Source organism: Festucalex cinctus, chromosome 16 (assembly GCF_051991245.1).
Source record: "Festucalex cinctus isolate MCC-2025b chromosome 16, RoL_Fcin_1.0, whole genome shotgun sequence".
Taxonomy (NCBI): Eukaryota; Metazoa; Chordata; class Actinopteri; order Syngnathiformes; family Syngnathidae; genus Festucalex; species Festucalex cinctus.
In genome coordinates, this window is record NC_135426.1 from 11,027,039 (window position 1) to 11,043,553 (window position 16,515).

Below are 16,515 nucleotides of genomic sequence, written 5' to 3' on the forward strand. Positions count from 1 at the left end.
TGGCGCCGCGCGTTATCATAAACGGCAAGCTCATTAGGACACTTCTGTGCGGAAACCGACGGTCGGCGGCGGGGATTCGTCATCCTCCCCATTATCCCACTGACGGTTATCGACGGGAGTGAGCGGGATGCCGCTTCGGAGCAGCTTGGAGGTATTCGTTTGTTTGTGCGGGACGATGCTGATCACCTGATTGCTATCGCGAATGGAGATCAAAATGGCAAAGCACATTTAAAATGGATTGGATATATGAGAATAAGAAACGCAGATCTGGCTCCCTTCTCTCTCTGTTATCGCTTTGCGGCATTGTCTCTGGTTGGAGGCCGCCAGTTGAGCATGAGGCGGAAGATAACGAACGGCCTGTTCTTGTATATACAGCATGACCTCGTCTAAGGACAAACAGAGAGACACTTTGCAGAGCAGCCATCAAGTTGTACTTGAACGGCCTCTTGCATGTAAACTCGTTTTCTGAAAGGAAATCAATCTTTTCAAAACCTTTTCCAAGTCAATTGATTTTTTTAAATTCCTCTTTTCAAGAGGTGAATTTTAAAAAATAGTATTGCAAATAATAACAATAAAAATGTTGCACAAGAGTGCACATCCGATTTGACTGGGATGTGTCTGTGTTCAAGATTATTAATCCCAAATAAATTTCTGATGTCCAAGGTTGTTTTTTTGTTTGTTTTTTTTACACGACTTCGCAGGTGAAATTTCCGAGTTCAAGGGGGCGTTCCCGTACACACTTCCTGGTTTGAATTCGGAAAAGTCCGACTTCCGACCGTCCTCGAATGCAGCATAAGGCCACAGGTAGAGCTGAAGAAAAACAGGCCAAAATAAAGTTCAGCTATTCTAGCACTCTTTAACTGAAATTTAGCTGTTCATCACAAAGCCCCAATTCCTGCTGAAGAACAAATAAACTGAATATTTTTCTAAAGTTATGTTCTGGGGTTGGATCCCAAAAACGCAGACACAAATAAGACTACTTATTCACATCGAGAGGCGTGGAACAAACTTGACTGGACGAGAAACAACGAGAGTTGCACAGAGGAACAGAGGTAACAGAAATAATAATCCAACAAAAACACATACTTCTCAGACAACTTATATAGTGAATCGATCTGATTGGTTGTGGCTAGACATGTGGGTACAGGACTGACATGGCATTATCTGATTGGCTGTTGACTAGATAAAGCGATTAAAGATTTCTGACGTCACATAGCGCACCACCAGTTGAAACCAGATGTCGATTACATCAGTTCAAAACAGACACTTGACGTCACGGTCATGACACTAACATAACCCTTGCATGACAGTAAACATAACCCTTGCATGACCCTAGTCATAACAGTAAGCATAACCCTATTCATGACAAAAAGAATTCCAGGAACATACATTAAAAAAAAAAAATAATAATCCTCTGACAAAAAAATGCAACCAAATTGATGCACGTCTTTGATATTGACTGTAAAAGAACATGATCCAAATACAGGTAATATCCAATGATAGATTTCTATGACCAAAGAGTCATAAAAAAAATTTATTACAAATCAACAGTGCCATGTAAAAAAGGTAAGTTGCCGCAAGTTGACTGAGGTAACTAATGCTACAGCAGCAGCTGTTTTCTGCGGCCACCTTTCGCCCCTTTGCAACTTCCTCGTTTTCCCCACTGAACTGGCCCGAGGCTTAAAAGGGAAAATGAACTGTCGGCTCTCTGGCTGCTGCGTCTGCGTGTCATTCTGTCTGCATATTAATAGAAGCCAGATAAGCGAGTGTTGAGCGACTTTCAGCAACAAGACATATTGATCGCCGCCGAGGGGAGGGGGGACTAAAAGGGCAGGGGCAGTCCAAGGCCTTTCCATTCAGAGGACGCACCGAGAGGAAGCAGACACGATTACGCGCCGTCCTCCACTTCATTTGGTAACCGCTCACAAATGAACACGATGGAAAGAGCGGGGTTGCAAATGGAAATTGGATAAGAGTAATTGGACATGAGTGATAATACTAATCCTACAGTCGCTCAGTATGCATAAATGGGATGTAATCCTTTGGGTGGCAAATGTTTGGAACCACAACGGTTGTCATCCCTTTTTTTTTTTTTTATGTGTTTAATGTTTGTCGCACATAATCGATGAACCTTTTTTTTTTTTTTTTTTTTTACTTTACAGCAGAATGGACTTAAGACTGAGAGGCACACAATTACTAATGCTGAGAAGTGATGCGCAACCCCAGCAACAAGCTTCTTTTTTTTTTTTTTCTCTCCTCATTTCACATCTGTGCTTCAGTGCCCTGCAACCAGTCCTTGTAAACAAAGCACACACTTATGTCCTGACCTCAAAACGTCACTTACCGAGGCAACCGGAAAAGTCTTTTTGTCTTGCTGCATCAACTATTTAAGATCAACAGAGTCGGCCCATTTTCCCATGTGAAACTTGCTTGGAATACTAAAAGATTAGCTGGCAACTTTCACACACATTATCCAACATGACAATTTTTTTTTTTTTGAGGGGGGAAATTTGTTTATTCTTTTTTGAGATACCACACATTGACAAAACTAGTTCTGTAGCTTGCACCGATTATTATAAAACTTGAGTTTGCATTATTAAACAATAGTGTGATGTGCAAGTACTTTTGGTGCAATCATCACATTGAGTAGGGCTTTAAAAGGCGGAGCTTGGCTAGGTGAGTGACATGGGTGTCAGCGTATGCAAAATCTTGTTCAAGGGATGAGTTTTTGTCAACCAGTATTTTACTCCCGGCCATTTTCACTGAAGCAACCCCCTTCACTTCCGGCTGTTTTACTGGATTTTGACTGATTTGGAAAGGCCCACAGAATATTGTGTTCTACTTGTTATAAAAACATGGAACCTACCAAAAGAAAGATTAGCATCTCTTCTTTCATCGGGGGAAAAAAAAAAAATATTTCTATCCGTTTCGGTTTTGCAGCAGTTAGCTTTGGAATTTCACCATGATTCAAAAATCTGTTCAAAAGAGTGGGGAAAATAGTTTTTTGCAACATGGCCCTGGTTGATCTCTTATACTCTGCTGCCACATTCTGGCTGTTTTTGTAACAACTACAATTGATTCACGCATTCTCTGCAGTTCAGAGGCTGCATCAAGGCCTTCTGTATGCTCTAGCATAAAAAAATAAAATGTATAAATAAGTCTTTGGGAGCAAATGAGTTAATTACCATACTAAGCTTGACCCTGAAACTATGGTACGATTAAAAAACACTTCTCACAAACACCAATCATTTGCAGGTTGGGTGCCTTGCACAAGGGTGCATCCTTCATCTTGCATCATATTGGTTGTTAGTTGATCTTTGTTTTTCGGTTCTGACTCTGATCTACTCGTCCTTTTCAGTTCTTTTTCGCACACCCTTCATGCCATCCTAAGAAAGCACATGACTTTCATGATATTTCTGAAAGAGTCGGGACTGCTGTAACAAAAAGCCAATCACCTTTCACACTAATCATTGTACAAGGACGTCACTGGGTTATGACCATTTTTCCCCCCGTCCGTAATGTAATGGAAATAGTCGTACGGTTCAACAAGCACAATCAAGCCTCGACGTTCAATTTGGGTCTCTCTCCTCCGTGCCCGTGTTGGCATCCAGCACACACACTCATTGGTTTACGACCCCTGGGACCCTCCTTTCCACCCCCGTCCTTTTCTAATCCAGGCTATTAGTGGGAAATAATTAACGATTAAAAAAAAAAGAAGAAAAAAAAAAGAAGATTTTTTTTTTTTTTTTTTTTTTTTTTTTTTAAGTCGAGGGCAGAGAGCCTTGAAGATAGTGTCTTGCAGTGTAAGCATTTCATTCCAAAGCTCAAGGTCCTCGACAAGCCTTTTACAAAGACCCCTTTTAAAAAAAAATAATAATAATAAAATAAAGACTCTGTACACTAACACACGAGCTGCCAGTTAGCGTTGGGGAAGACATTGTTCCAGGTGTGATGTCAGAAGGAAGTAGCTGAATGTGTGATGTCATCATTTTGATCCCCAAACCCCAAAGGAAATCATCATTACTGCATCTCCTTGTACTGTATGTCACCAAGCAGTCACAGTGAAAATTTGAAGGGATGGCGGTGGAGGAGGTGGGGGGAAGGGGTACTGAAGTACACTCCTGCCCCCTGGTGGTCGTTTTCAGGTTATTTGTGCAAAAGAAGCATGAATAGTCATGGGAGGTTGTTTCTGCTCATTGCACCACCTTTGCCTTCGTTGGGGGGCGTCTCAGATCTTTGCCCTCATTTCAATTCCAAAGGAGAGTTAAAGGAAGGGAGGAGAGGCGGGAGAAGATTGTTTATTTATAAATGCTGAGAAGTTGTGATAGGGGGTTGAGTGGACTGCTTCCCCAAAGAAAGCAGTCACAAACCAATCATTAAAAAAAATAAAAAATAATAATAAAAAGCTTACATTTATATCCAGCCTTTTAAATGACTCTTAACAATAGCCTTGGGGGTAATTAAAACGTATATGTTCTATACGTGAAAATCTGCCAGAGACTATATAATTACTTCTTTTTTTTTTTTTTTTTAAGAGAGAGAGAGAGAGAGAGAGAGAGAGAGAGAGAGAGAGAGAGAGAGAGAGAGAGAGAGAGAGAGAGAGAGAGAGAGAATTTTCCCCTTCACACCTTCTTTCAACACATGAAAACCTCATTAAAACACACTTAAAGTGAATAAAACATTCTAAAGCAGAGATCTCCAAGTGTGGTCCTCGCCTGTTTTCCATGCTTCCCTCCTACATCACACCTGAATCAAATGATCAGCTCATCAGCAAGCTCTGCAGAAGCCTGATAGGAGGAAGGAAACTTGGAAAACAGACTGCTTGAGGACCATAATTGGACACCTTTAAAGGGTAAGTCAAAAATGTTCTCAGGGCTGAGGTAACAACCAATCACGGCTCACCTGTTTTCGGGGTTTGGTCATGTGACGCTCACAAGCTGAGCCCTGTGATGCCATTTTCAGTCGACAGCAAGTGGCAAAATGGCCGCCCCCCTGAGATGAATAAAAACAAGTGAATTTCTCTGCTTTCTTCATATTCCATAAGCGCAATTATCATCATAATACTAATAATATATAATAATACATAATATATTTTTAAACAAATACACATGCACAAAGTGCATTTCATTCTTGCACAAAATATGGCTCCAAAATTCCATAACAATCTGAATTATTAGCCTATAAAAACACCAATACAAAAAGATGTGAAAGTACATTTTTGAATGAATAATAATTGTCAGGCATGAGTAAAAAGCACACCACTACAGAAATGTCTAGGTCTATATACATCACAAAAATTGAACACCACAGTTTTTTTTTAATACCATAAAAAAATGGAGCACTTATCTGTCCCAAGCCACCAGTTGAAAAAAAATCACTGCATCGCATCACACCACTCACTACATTATAAGCTGTAGATTTTAAACTCCAGTCCTCAAGAGCCGCAGTCGTGCGTATAGAAGTTTTCCCTCACCCAGCACACCTGATTCAAATGATTAGTAATCATCAAGGTCTGCAGGAACCTGATAACTATCATGATCATTCGATTGAGGTGTGTTAGAAGAGGGGAAACTTAAAAAAAAAATGCAGGACTGCAGCTCTTGAGGACAGGCGTTTGAGACCGATGTAAAGAAGGTGCAGAATGGGAGCAATGGATGTGTAGTTACCATTTTTGGCCAGCAGATGGCGGAAGTGGTACAGCGCTGCCTTCAGGCCATTGGGAACATCATCATGTCAAACATTCAATAACTCAACTTTATTTCTATAACTTCCATAATAGCCTAATCTAATCTAACCCACATACATGTAAAATTACGGGGGGCATTTTTTTCTCTCTCTGACGGTAATTAAATATACACGTGACGTTCCTCTCGAGTGTTGACTCGCATATTGAGTCATTACGAACACACTCAACCATACTAGAAGACTGTCATAGCTTATATACTTTAACAGTCTCATTAAGCGAGATAAAATGCATCATTATCCAGTACACACACGGGACACAATTATTATGATTATTAATGTATTTTGGCACTCTTACCTTCACAATGGTGACTGGCGAGATGAGGTGATTTGAAGTCCACCTACCGACAATTAAAATCATTGGTGAGCGCATAAAACCCTTTAAATTAAAAGAAAATATGACATGCACGTACAAATAGTTTGTTTACATACCGTCGTTGGAGAAACATATTCGATAAAGTGCCAATTTTCAGTCACTTCCGGTTAGTTTGTTGGCGTGGCATATGTTTTAGTTAATGTAATGGTAGTTAATTTCGCAATACTTTGTTTTTCTACAAACCTTCGTCAAACAATCGCGAACGCTTCCATTTCTAATTAACTAATCAAAGCCAGATGTGAGAGGGATGGGCTTAAAGTAGCAGTATACTTTTTTGCCACACGAGGGCGTCTGAGTTCGTACTAAAATCAACGAAGGAATTATTGTTGAACAAATTCATGAGTAGTAATACAATTAAATATTAATTATTGTCCACATTATCTGATACGAATGGTATTTTGATTTATTTAGTTAACTGAAAGCTCCTCTTTCTGGCCCTCAAAGTAGTAAATGCGTTCAACTCACATCTGGGTAATTTTATTTTATTGTTTTAACCAATCAGCAGCAAGTTAGTTATTAGAGGGGTGGTAGTAGTTTTGTGCCCCACGACGAAGCTTTTGTTATATGAATAAAATATGCGTGGCTCCAAAATCCAAATAATTAAAATATATGTTATCCAAATAGCAGTATAGAATCGAGGATAGAAATAAATAACACATGTCAGTTGTTTCAAAGTATTTCCTTTTGTTTTGAACATTTACATAATGCCGTACGACGCATTTTGGCTTGAAGAAGTCATTAGATGAACAAAAAGTAGCCTACAACAACAGAAAACAAATCAAACTAATGATATTTAAATAATTTGACATAATAAAAGAATAGCCTCCCCCTCCCCTAACACTCTCTCTTTCTCTCTCAGCCTGGGGTTTGAATTAATGTGTTGCTATTTTTAGCTCTCCCGTGTTTCCAGGGGAAACCTAATGACGCAATGACGTCAATGCAGGTCACCAGCAAGAAGAAGAAGAAGCAGACTGGAGGAATTGTGCGTCCCGAGCTTGCTTTCTTTCTTTTTCATATTTCATCGAGGAAGAGGAGGATGAAGAGGAAGATGAAACATGATGGTGAACGGTAGGCTATGTGAGAGCATGAGTGGTGGTCGCGCTGATGGTGGGGCGCATGCACCCTTGCTGCACGTCCATGGGTGCCGCGCAAATTCTTCCAGGGATTGTTTTTTGTTTTGTTTTTTGTTTTTGTTTTTTGACGCCGCAACACTGGCGACTACATGCAGGGTGAGCATCTTTCCTATTATCGTCAAAACTGCACACACATTGTGTTTGACTCAGCGTGATCGCCGCGCATTCATGTGAACGTCCGCGCGTGCACGTTGCATGAAGGCAACAAGTGCCGATTCATCCTCATCGTCGTGCACGAGCTCCGCGCGCGCGCACACACAGGCTCGTATATTTCCACATCTCTGTCACGGGTGGGACATGTGTTCATTTTCGGGGCGTTCACCGCCGCCGCCGTCGTTCAGCACCGCGGACAGCTCGCGTCGTGCGCGTCACACGCGTGCACGCGCGGACCCGGACGAGCTCGCGCCCTTCTCGTCGCCATTTATGGACGAGATTAGGATGTGGCACTATAAGCACCCCCCTACCCGCCAACCCTCGCCCCTCCCCCCCTCTCCACGTATGACGCACATCGTGAGGGAAGTGTGGCGGGTGCCTCGGCGTGACGTCACGGCCACGCATGCAGAGACGGGCGCTCCACATGCGTGTTTTTATTTGAAAGCTATTTTCACAGTATAGGGGTTGGCGTGACGTCCTTAATTAGTCCTAGCCAACCCTTATATTATAAACATCTCTCAATAGGCAGTTTTAATGATCCATATTGCCTACCTATGGCTCTATGGCGTGTTGGTGTATATTCATCCGATGTTTGTGCACAAACAAACAAACAAACAAACAACAAAAACCAAACTATGCATGTTACCAAATAGTGTTCATCGCCCAATAGGATTGAAGCTTTATGTTACCAAATAGTGTATGAAGACGATTTTCAATGGCTCCTCATCAGGTGAAATCTGTTCCCAAATGAGGTTTTGTTATGTAATTAGGCCTATGTTCGCCCACCAAATGGGCTACAATATGATATGCTCCCAAATAAGTTATGACCGTACTTACTAGGGGTGTTAAAAAAAATCGATTCGGCAATATATCGCGATATTACATCGCACAATTCTCGAATCGATTCACGAGGCGGCCGAATCGATTTTTAAACATCCATTTTTGGTGGAAAAATATTTAACAATACGTCTTACTTACGGTTCGGGTTCACACCTTAATCATGGAAAAAAGGTAAATTAATTCATGGAACATTATGTTCCTTAATATTTTATTTCAAGGCTGTTCAAATATGAAACAGATGACAACCTGTTAAATACAGTGGCTCACAGTTATGACTGAAGTTTCAGATAAATAAATAAAACATTTTCATACAAATCTTACATTGTACATTTACAAGTTTAATGGTTAGTATTTTCAAAATTTGAGTTAAAAAATCGCAACAATTGGCTTTTAAATTTGTGTCGGGATTAATCGGTATCAAATCGAATCGTGACCTATGAATCGCGATACGAATCGAATCGTCAGGTACTAGGCAATTCACACCCCTAGTACTTACCATCCTCCAAGTCCATCCAAATATCAACTTTCCAGGGCTATAATGTGGTTCCATGCCCAATAAAGGCCTATACAGTAGTAGGCCTAAATGAAGGCCTGTTACCAAATACGGTTCCAACCCGTAAACTACTGCATATGTTACATGATAATCAATTGTGTTGCCAAATATGGTTCATGTCTGATAAAGATTTGCCAGTGAAGTTATTTCACTGGATGTAGTTTCATGCCTGATGAAGTCCATCACAGACAAAAGATTATGGTTCCACCTGACAAAGGACTAGAGCCCAAAGAGCTAAAATGGTTCCATATCCAATGAAGGTCATGTTGGGCAATAAAAGACGAAGCAAATGTAATTTAAAACTTTACCCCGTAAATAGTTACATTACAAAAGGTGATTCTTGTCTGATAAATGGCTGCTACTTGTCAAAAATGTCTAACTCACAGCTAAGTATAATACTACATATAATTCCAATTAACACATTCACTGCCAGCCCAGAAAAAACTACATCATTTGACGTCTTTTGCCGTCAATGGCAGTGAATGAGTTAAGAAACAAGTTACAAAATGCCTTCCTACCATCTGACTCAATATCAGATAAAGAGAATTGCTACATTCTAGACAAAAAAAATGTTAATAACTTACTAAATGTGGTGAACCCCTTGTGGATAATCACTCCAATGTACTTTTTACTTCAGCTGACCAGGGGATGGCGGCAGTGAGGTTCCAGAAGAGCGACAGGGATCCAAGCTTGTCCTGCGTGGGTCTTTTTGCGGTCTGGGCTTGCTGTTCCTAAGGCAGTAGCCAGGAAGCCCTTACCCCAAAAAGTATCTGCGCCAGACCCGAGCATCGACAACAACATCGACAACAACAACAACAACAACAAACTTTCCCCCAATGTACCTGCAAATGTTAGTTAATAACCTTGTTGATTATTAAAGAATTGCTTATTGTTCATTTAAAGTGTTTGTTCTATAGGGAAGCTCATAAATGATAATGTAAAAAGTTACCAAGCAGAGGTAGTCTCACTTTGACTATGCGATGGATGGTCAGGAATCCCCACTCAGTCGTGTCGGCCCGGGGAAATGGGACGCTGACTGCCTCATCATCAGGATGTAGGTCGCAGGTACCCAAGCACTGCAGGGGAAAGAACCCCACACAACTCTACACATCCTCAGCATTTTTTTATTTTTTTTTCAAGTGAGCTGGGATTCTTTTGCTCACACAGCCCTTGAAAATGATCTTTTCCTGTGTTTACTTTTTAAACTTTCCCCTAAACATATTCTATCGTGGAAACATTTGTTTATTTTTTCTTACTCTGAAAAACGGAAATTTAAGGTGAGAAAAGAAATTTGTCAGCAAGCATCTGTGGGGGAGTAGTGCCCTCTTGTGGACATTTTAACAGCTCCAACCAGTTACAAGATTGTCGACGGGAATTAAAATACTGTATCCATTTTGCGAATATATTGCATAATTATATTAAAAAAAAATCCATAATTACAGATGTTTGTTGAATAACAAACAAATTTGTATATAAAATATATTTCAATTTAAGTTACAATTGAATAATTTAAAGGAACAGTGCATAATTAAACAAAAAATTAAAAGCCACTACTGATTTCAATAATATATGCAAAAAACTATGTTTACGATATTTTTTATATATTTAAATTCGTAAGTAAAATAATTATATTACATCGGTCCCACCACGCTTTAGAGGAGTTTCATTGCATTCTATTAATTCACCACTAGATGGTGCTAAATTCTACGCACCGTCAAAGTTTAAATGCACATTCAAAAAAAGAATCTTAACACATTACATTTTAGTTTTCAATACATTCTTAACTGTTTATTCTGAAAAAGTAATAACAGAAGTGCACATAAAGTGTCATTCGATTTCTACAGAGCAATAACCTACAAATAAAAATTATACATAAAGTTACATTAAAATTACCCAAGCATTAATATTAATAAAGCAAGAAAATACATTTTAAAAAATTATTGCCAAAGCATTAATTGTGGTTACATGCTAGCAGGTCCAGTAACAAACTTTGTTTGTTTGTTTTTTGTTTTTTTTTAAATAGTGCATATATAGGGGAGATAAGCTGGATAGAAAATGGTTGGACTGATGTAGCGAAAAATGCTTAAAGTACATTTGTTCTGTGAGGAGTCAAGCTCCAATGCAGCGAGTCCAAGAAGGCCTCCAGTGCGTGTCGGTACTCCTCTGGGTGGCATCGCAAGTGTGCGGCGTGCTTGGACACCTCCCACTTCCTGCTACAGACTACCACGCCCCTGCGCCGCCACCCGGCCACGAGGGCATCCAGGGCGTCCGCGTCGCACAGGGCGTCATCCTCGCTGGAGAAGAATAGTGTCGGGGCCGTGACGGGACTGTTGGCGAACACCTGGACGCCGCGCTGGTACACGTCGGCTGTGCTGCCTTTGAAGAGCCAGAAATACAACATGGCCGTGCTTTTGATGACGCGTTCCAGGAGTGGTGCCAGTGTCCTGCCCAGGCCTGAGAACAGAGAATTAGTACGTCCAAGGCTCAAAATGTATTTTTTTTTCCTTTGCAAAGCAGTTTTGCAAATGAACTCATTCAATCCCAAAAACGTGTAAAAACGTTTTAAATATTTTGTCCTTCCCTCCCAAAAATGTGTTTGAATGTTTTGGGTTTTTTTTTTTTTTTTTTTTTTTTTTTTTTTTAATTCAAGAGCATACAGAAGGCTTTGATGCGTGTAAGAGATCAGCCATGGCCATGTTGCAACAAGCTCTTTTTGTCAGTGTGTTCACCAGGAATGTGAATATTGATGAAACTTAGCTAAATTTTAATGCTAATTGCTGCAAAACGGAAACATACAAATATACTTTTTTCCTGACTAATGAAGAAACTTTAATCTTTCGTTTGATAGGCTCAATATTTTGATAGAAATGGAACATATTATTCTACGGGACTTGCAAAAGTCAAAATCCAGTAAAAAAAAAAAAAAAAAAAAAAAATCTAACTTTGCAGGTTAATGGCAAGCATGACAACATAATGAACAGTTGGTTCTTTTTCTAGAATCAACATTTTTTGTTTCTTACATTCACAGTGTGTATAGTAAGTAGCACATGATTTTTTCTTGTCTAGAAGTGAAGCTAAAGTGATTAAAAAAAATGATTTGATATTTTCTTGTGGAACCATCCAGATAAATAGTTTGGATAGTTAAAAAGATACTTAAACTCAGCCATTTTCAGCAGTAGGAAGTTAATCATTTGTCTGTTAATAATGAAAAAAAAAATCTGCAAACTTAATTATTAGTACCCTAAAAAACAAATTTTGCCACGCGTCAACTGAAAATGACATCACGTGTGCTCGGGTAATGACCAATCATGGCTCAGTTTGTGAGCATCGCATGACCAGTCTCGGAAAATTGTTGAGCTGTGAATGGTCAATGAGCTCTAAGCACCTGTGATGTCATTTTCTTCAACAGAAGGGGACAAAATATGATTTTAAAGGTATTAATAATTGTAAATGAAAAATAACGAACTTTATCAACAAAATATTAACTTTTTTTGTTGAAAATGGCTACTGAGTCAAGTAACTTAAGAGTTTTTAACACTGTGACACTAATGCTATTTGTTAGCCCATTTAAGTTTTAACAATAACGCTTTGCCTATAGCAAAAAGTACGGAATAGTGTTTCTGTTTGTGTCCTACACTGACACCAGTGGGTCGCCTAACCTGACCTCCAGCTGGCCCTCGCTCACCTGTGGCCATGTGTTCCAGTGTGCCGACTACCAGGCTGTCGTAGATGTGCCCCACCACCCTCTGGGGCAGAGTGTCGTGCTTGGCGTGCCCGTGGGCCACGTGGACGAGCACCTGCGTGAAAGTGTAGCCCCCAATGGACGAGGCGTACACCAGAAGGGGCCGCCGGGCGAAATCGGGCCCCTCCAGGACCTCCAAAACCTCCCGCCCGTAGTCCAGTCCCCAGCGGGGCCACAGGAAGTGCATGACGCCGCTCTGCACCAGCAGCACGTCCATGCCCCGCGCCAGGAAGGCATCGAAGTACTTGACTGCCGCTGCCGGGTGGGCCCCGAGCCATGAGAAGAAGAGGAGGAGGGGGCGGGGCGTTGGGGTGTCTTGTGATGGGGGGAGAGTGGCAGGAAGTGGGTCAGGGGTGGCAGAGGAAGTGGACGGAGGGTGGCGTGCTTGGTAGTAGGTTATGCCTCTGCTGATGAGCAGGCTGGTGAACCTGCTGTCGGGTTGGGGTGGGGGCGCCCCGGATGTAAACAGCCTTTAGGGAAAACAATAGAATAAGACATGCATGACTGGATTAAAATGCAGCAGTCTATAATGTCAGCATGACCTATTTTATAGCAGTACACAAAACTAAATGCACACATCCACGTATCAAATAAAATATATATATATTACCCGGTGGTGAATGGGAGGTTGCCCATGGCGTGTCCAGTTGAGAGCTCCCTGTTGTTGGCTTGTCGGAGTTGTGTCCGGTCGATAGATGGAAGAGTGCAGCCGGGATGGAAACTGTGCCGGCGACTCTCCTTAACCCCACCACACAATCGCAGTCCCGCTACCACGCTAGGATGCGCTCGTGTCCAAAAAAAAGAGAGCTACTGCGCAAGCGCAATTTCGAAACGATCCACTGTACGCTGTTAAATAGGGTCTGTGGCGTTGGAATTGGATGAGGCTTTTATCATGCATGGTCCTGACTGTATTTACCCTCCTGTATCTATTTGTAGTCGAGATAAACCAGGGGGCCAAGTTGTGACTGCCTTCGTCTAAATTCGGAACCGTGAAGGTCAAAAAGGACTGAACTGGCTGGAATGCGGCACCGTCAGGTGACTGCAATACACCGGTTGGCCACATGATGGAGACAGAGACACTAAATCGGGAAATGTCAATCATAACCTGACTGAGTCACTTTAATCGGGATTGATTAATCATGTTTTTATGGGGTTGTGTTCATTATAATTTTGGATTAGAGAATATTAGTAGACGTTGAATCTAAAAATGGTGAAATACATTGCGAAAATAAAGACATTGGGTTGAAACAGCATTGTACTTACAATATAGCAACTGTAATACATTAAATGTAAACAAGATGCATGTTCAGAGTGGAAAATGTATTTTCATGATACTTAGATTTCTAAAAGAATGCATTTGTATGTATTTTTACATCACGTCAGGGTCATGGCAAAGCAACAGGGGGCGCTACTATCAACCGTAAAACCTAAAACATTTAAAGCCATCGAGCCAATTTCTGGAAAAGACACACACACACACACACACACTCTTCCACTCTTTTTTTTTTTTTGAACCCCGTTAGAAACTGGGACCCGGCTCCCGTCGCCCCTCTCATGCTGCGACACACACCTACTCCACCCAGCTGGGCTTTTCCTTTTGCCCATTGTTTGTGTGGACGCCTGATTGTTCCAATGAAGAGGGCAAAGAGGAACGAGAGGAACTTAAATCATTGCATTGCCATTACACATCTGCTTAGCTGTTTGGCATAGCTAATTAAACATGATGCAGTGCAAATTACAACCACACAAACATTGTTGGAAATGGACTTCCTTGTGTAAGAACAACACAATATGTTGTGGCCATTACAAGGCTATAAAAAGTCACGCTTTCCATGGCAAAGTGAAACACACAATGAAACTTTCACAACTATTGTCACGCGAAAGTGGGATGTACGCACACACATTCACACAACCCTTTGTACGTCCTCAAGAGATTGTGTGTCTTAAGGACGCCAGTCGGACTGGACCAAGGACAAAAAGTCCCCAAAAACAGCAGAGAGATACAGCAGTCAACTGATAAGACAGGAATATGTGGCAAGGTGCACGGGGGAGGCCTACGGTTGGAAAGTCCAAGTTGTAAAAGGCTGATTTATCCATGGTATGTGTAAACACAAATAAAATGCATAAGATCAAATAGGTTACTTTATGAAGACAGGTAATTAACAAAACAAAAAAAAGCAAACAAAAGTGACAAATAAATGTAATTGTTACAATTCCCGTATTAGTCGATAAGACGTTGGCAAAATGTCAGAAAATGACAAGGCAATGTTAATTTTGTCCTTACAATTCCACTATTATTCACAAAGAATTGTGCAGAAAAACCTAGCAATGTTAATTTAAAAAAAAATGACCCCAAAAAAACCCTCAGAAATTTATAAATTATAAATTACTTGTGAACTGTACCAAGGTTTTTAGTAAAAATAATAATCTAGCAAAGCCTACGAGGCAAAAAAAAAAAAACAACAACTCTGAAATTACCAAATTATTTTAACAAAAAAATTTAATAAAAAAAAAAAAACATTTGTTAATGAAGTTAAAAATAAATAAATTCAAAACGAAAACTATAATTACAATGAAAACATTCTCCGTTTTTCATTATTGATATTATTGTATCATACATGAACTTTGGAGGTTCGTTTTAAGAATAGCAATGGGTTCAAGGTCAAAGGTGTTATTAAGCTTGCGATGAGCTGATTGGTGGGCAGGGGCGGTGGGGGAAAGAGCACCCATTCAGGAAATGATGCTTCCCTGGTGTGGTTTCAAGTGATTGTTCCTATATTTGGGACATTCCAGCGGATCACACGGGCTGCGGAGGATGTGGGACGTTGCTGCAAATGGCGGTTACTACAGTTCACTCACAACACTCACAACACAACATTCATGAAGGTGGGGGGGGGGGGGGGGGGGGGGTCGTTGGGGGCTTTCCGCCATAAAGCAGAATGTGAACAGGTGCAATTTGGTGTTTACGGAAATCATTAGTGATGGTCCATAAGCAATATGTTATAGTTATCAATATCATACATATACATTTTAACTATTAAAAAAACAAGCAACTAAGAAGTTGTGTCATTTTTGAGAATGTTTTTTTTCCCCACTGCATTGATTATTTTATTATTTTAATATTAATTGTAATTTGTATTATTACTGTGAGAGAGTATTCCAACAAAACCATCCATGACTAAAAGAAGTCTTCATTTTCTGTAATTGTTTTGTCATGACTGGGTCTTGCCAGGGTTAAGTTTGGGTCATGACCATGTCTGTTTTGAACTGATGTAACCATCATCTGGTTTCAACTGGAAAAACACTATGTGATGTCAAGAATCTTTCATTTCTTTACTTGATCAACAGCCAATCAGATAATTCCATGTCAGTCCTGTTACCCACATGTCTAGCCACAGCCAATCCAAATGAGAAGTGTGTGTTTGTCGGATTATTACCTCGGTTCCTCTGTGCAATCTCCACAGCCCAAGAGGGCTTCGCGTCTCGTGATTCTCGATGCATTCTCATTGTTTCTCATCTAGTCAAGTTGTTCTACGCTTTTCGATGTTCTGTGAATAAATAGTTAAAAATCTTATTTGTGTCTGCGTTTTGAGATCCAACCTTAGAACATGTTTTCTAAATGTAAAACTCAAAATTCAGATTAAATTCAAAAGCCACTAAACAAAACGTAGAATGAAGAAAATAATGAGCCAGTAGTCTTTTTTTTTTTTTTTTTTTTTTTTTGAGAATGCCAACATTTCACAAATTATGCCTTAAACTTATGAGCAGAACTGTACTGAAGATGTGCACGTCGAGATCCATTTTTAGTTGTGATTTTTCTCCCCGATAACAACCTTCAGCAAATGAACAATTTGCTGCCTGATGTGTGACCGAGCGTCATTGTGATGTGCTGAGCGAGAGGGAGAGAGGGGAGGGTTGACGATGGTGCGAGAGGAAGAAAGGGAGGGAGGCTGGAGGGTTACAAGTCCATGCAGTC

At 40.5% G+C, this 16,515-nt stretch overlaps 2 protein-coding genes across 9 annotated transcripts in view; both read right to left on the reverse strand.

The window, feature by feature from the left end:
• The window catches only part of LOC144003841 (uncharacterized), a 94,002-nt gene extending 87,675 nt beyond the window's left edge, over positions 1 to 6,327 (reverse strand). For 5 of the 8 annotated variants that reach the window (XR_013279093.1, XR_013279092.1, XR_013279094.1 and 2 more), the window contains exons 1-3: positions 6,175 to 6,327; positions 6,041 to 6,083; positions 4,903 to 4,992 (exon numbers count right to left, since the gene is read on the reverse strand). The gene's annotated coding sequence lies outside the window, so the exon portion shown is untranslated. Of the gene's footprint in view, positions 1 to 4,902; positions 4,993 to 5,400; positions 5,431 to 5,666; positions 5,707 to 6,040; positions 6,084 to 6,174 lie in introns of those variants that run through there. The other 3 variants (XM_077500467.1, XM_077500469.1, XM_077500468.1) reach the window with 3 other exon arrangements.
• Positions 6,328 to 10,566: 4,239 nt separating this feature from the next.
• Positions 10,567 to 13,922, reverse strand: LOC144004252 (uncharacterized). Its single transcript, XM_077501334.1, has 3 exons — positions 13,150 to 13,922; positions 12,483 to 13,009; positions 10,567 to 11,251 (listed from the first exon to the last, which is right to left on the reverse strand). The coding sequence occupies exons 1-3, from the start codon at positions 13,173 to 13,175 to the stop codon at positions 10,881 to 10,883; spliced, it is 924 nt and encodes a 307-aa protein (XP_077357460.1). The 5' UTR covers positions 13,176 to 13,922; the 3' UTR covers positions 10,567 to 10,880.
• Positions 13,923 to 16,515: the final 2,593 nt, after the last annotated feature.

What these genes read in the sequence shown, in the direction of transcription:
- LOC144004252 (XM_077501334.1), bottom strand. Translation starts at nt 13,175, where the DNA reads ATGGGCAACCTCCCATTCACCACCGG. An exon ending in AACCTCCCATTCACCACCGG is followed by an intron (nt 13,010 to 13,149) that starts GTAATATATATA and finishes TTTTCCCTAAAG; the next exon opens with GCTGTTTACATCCGGGGCGC. An exon ending in ACTGGAACACATGGCCACAG is followed by an intron (nt 11,252 to 12,482) that starts GTGAGCGAGGGC and finishes CTCTGTTCTCAG; the next exon opens with GCCTGGGCAGGACACTGGCA.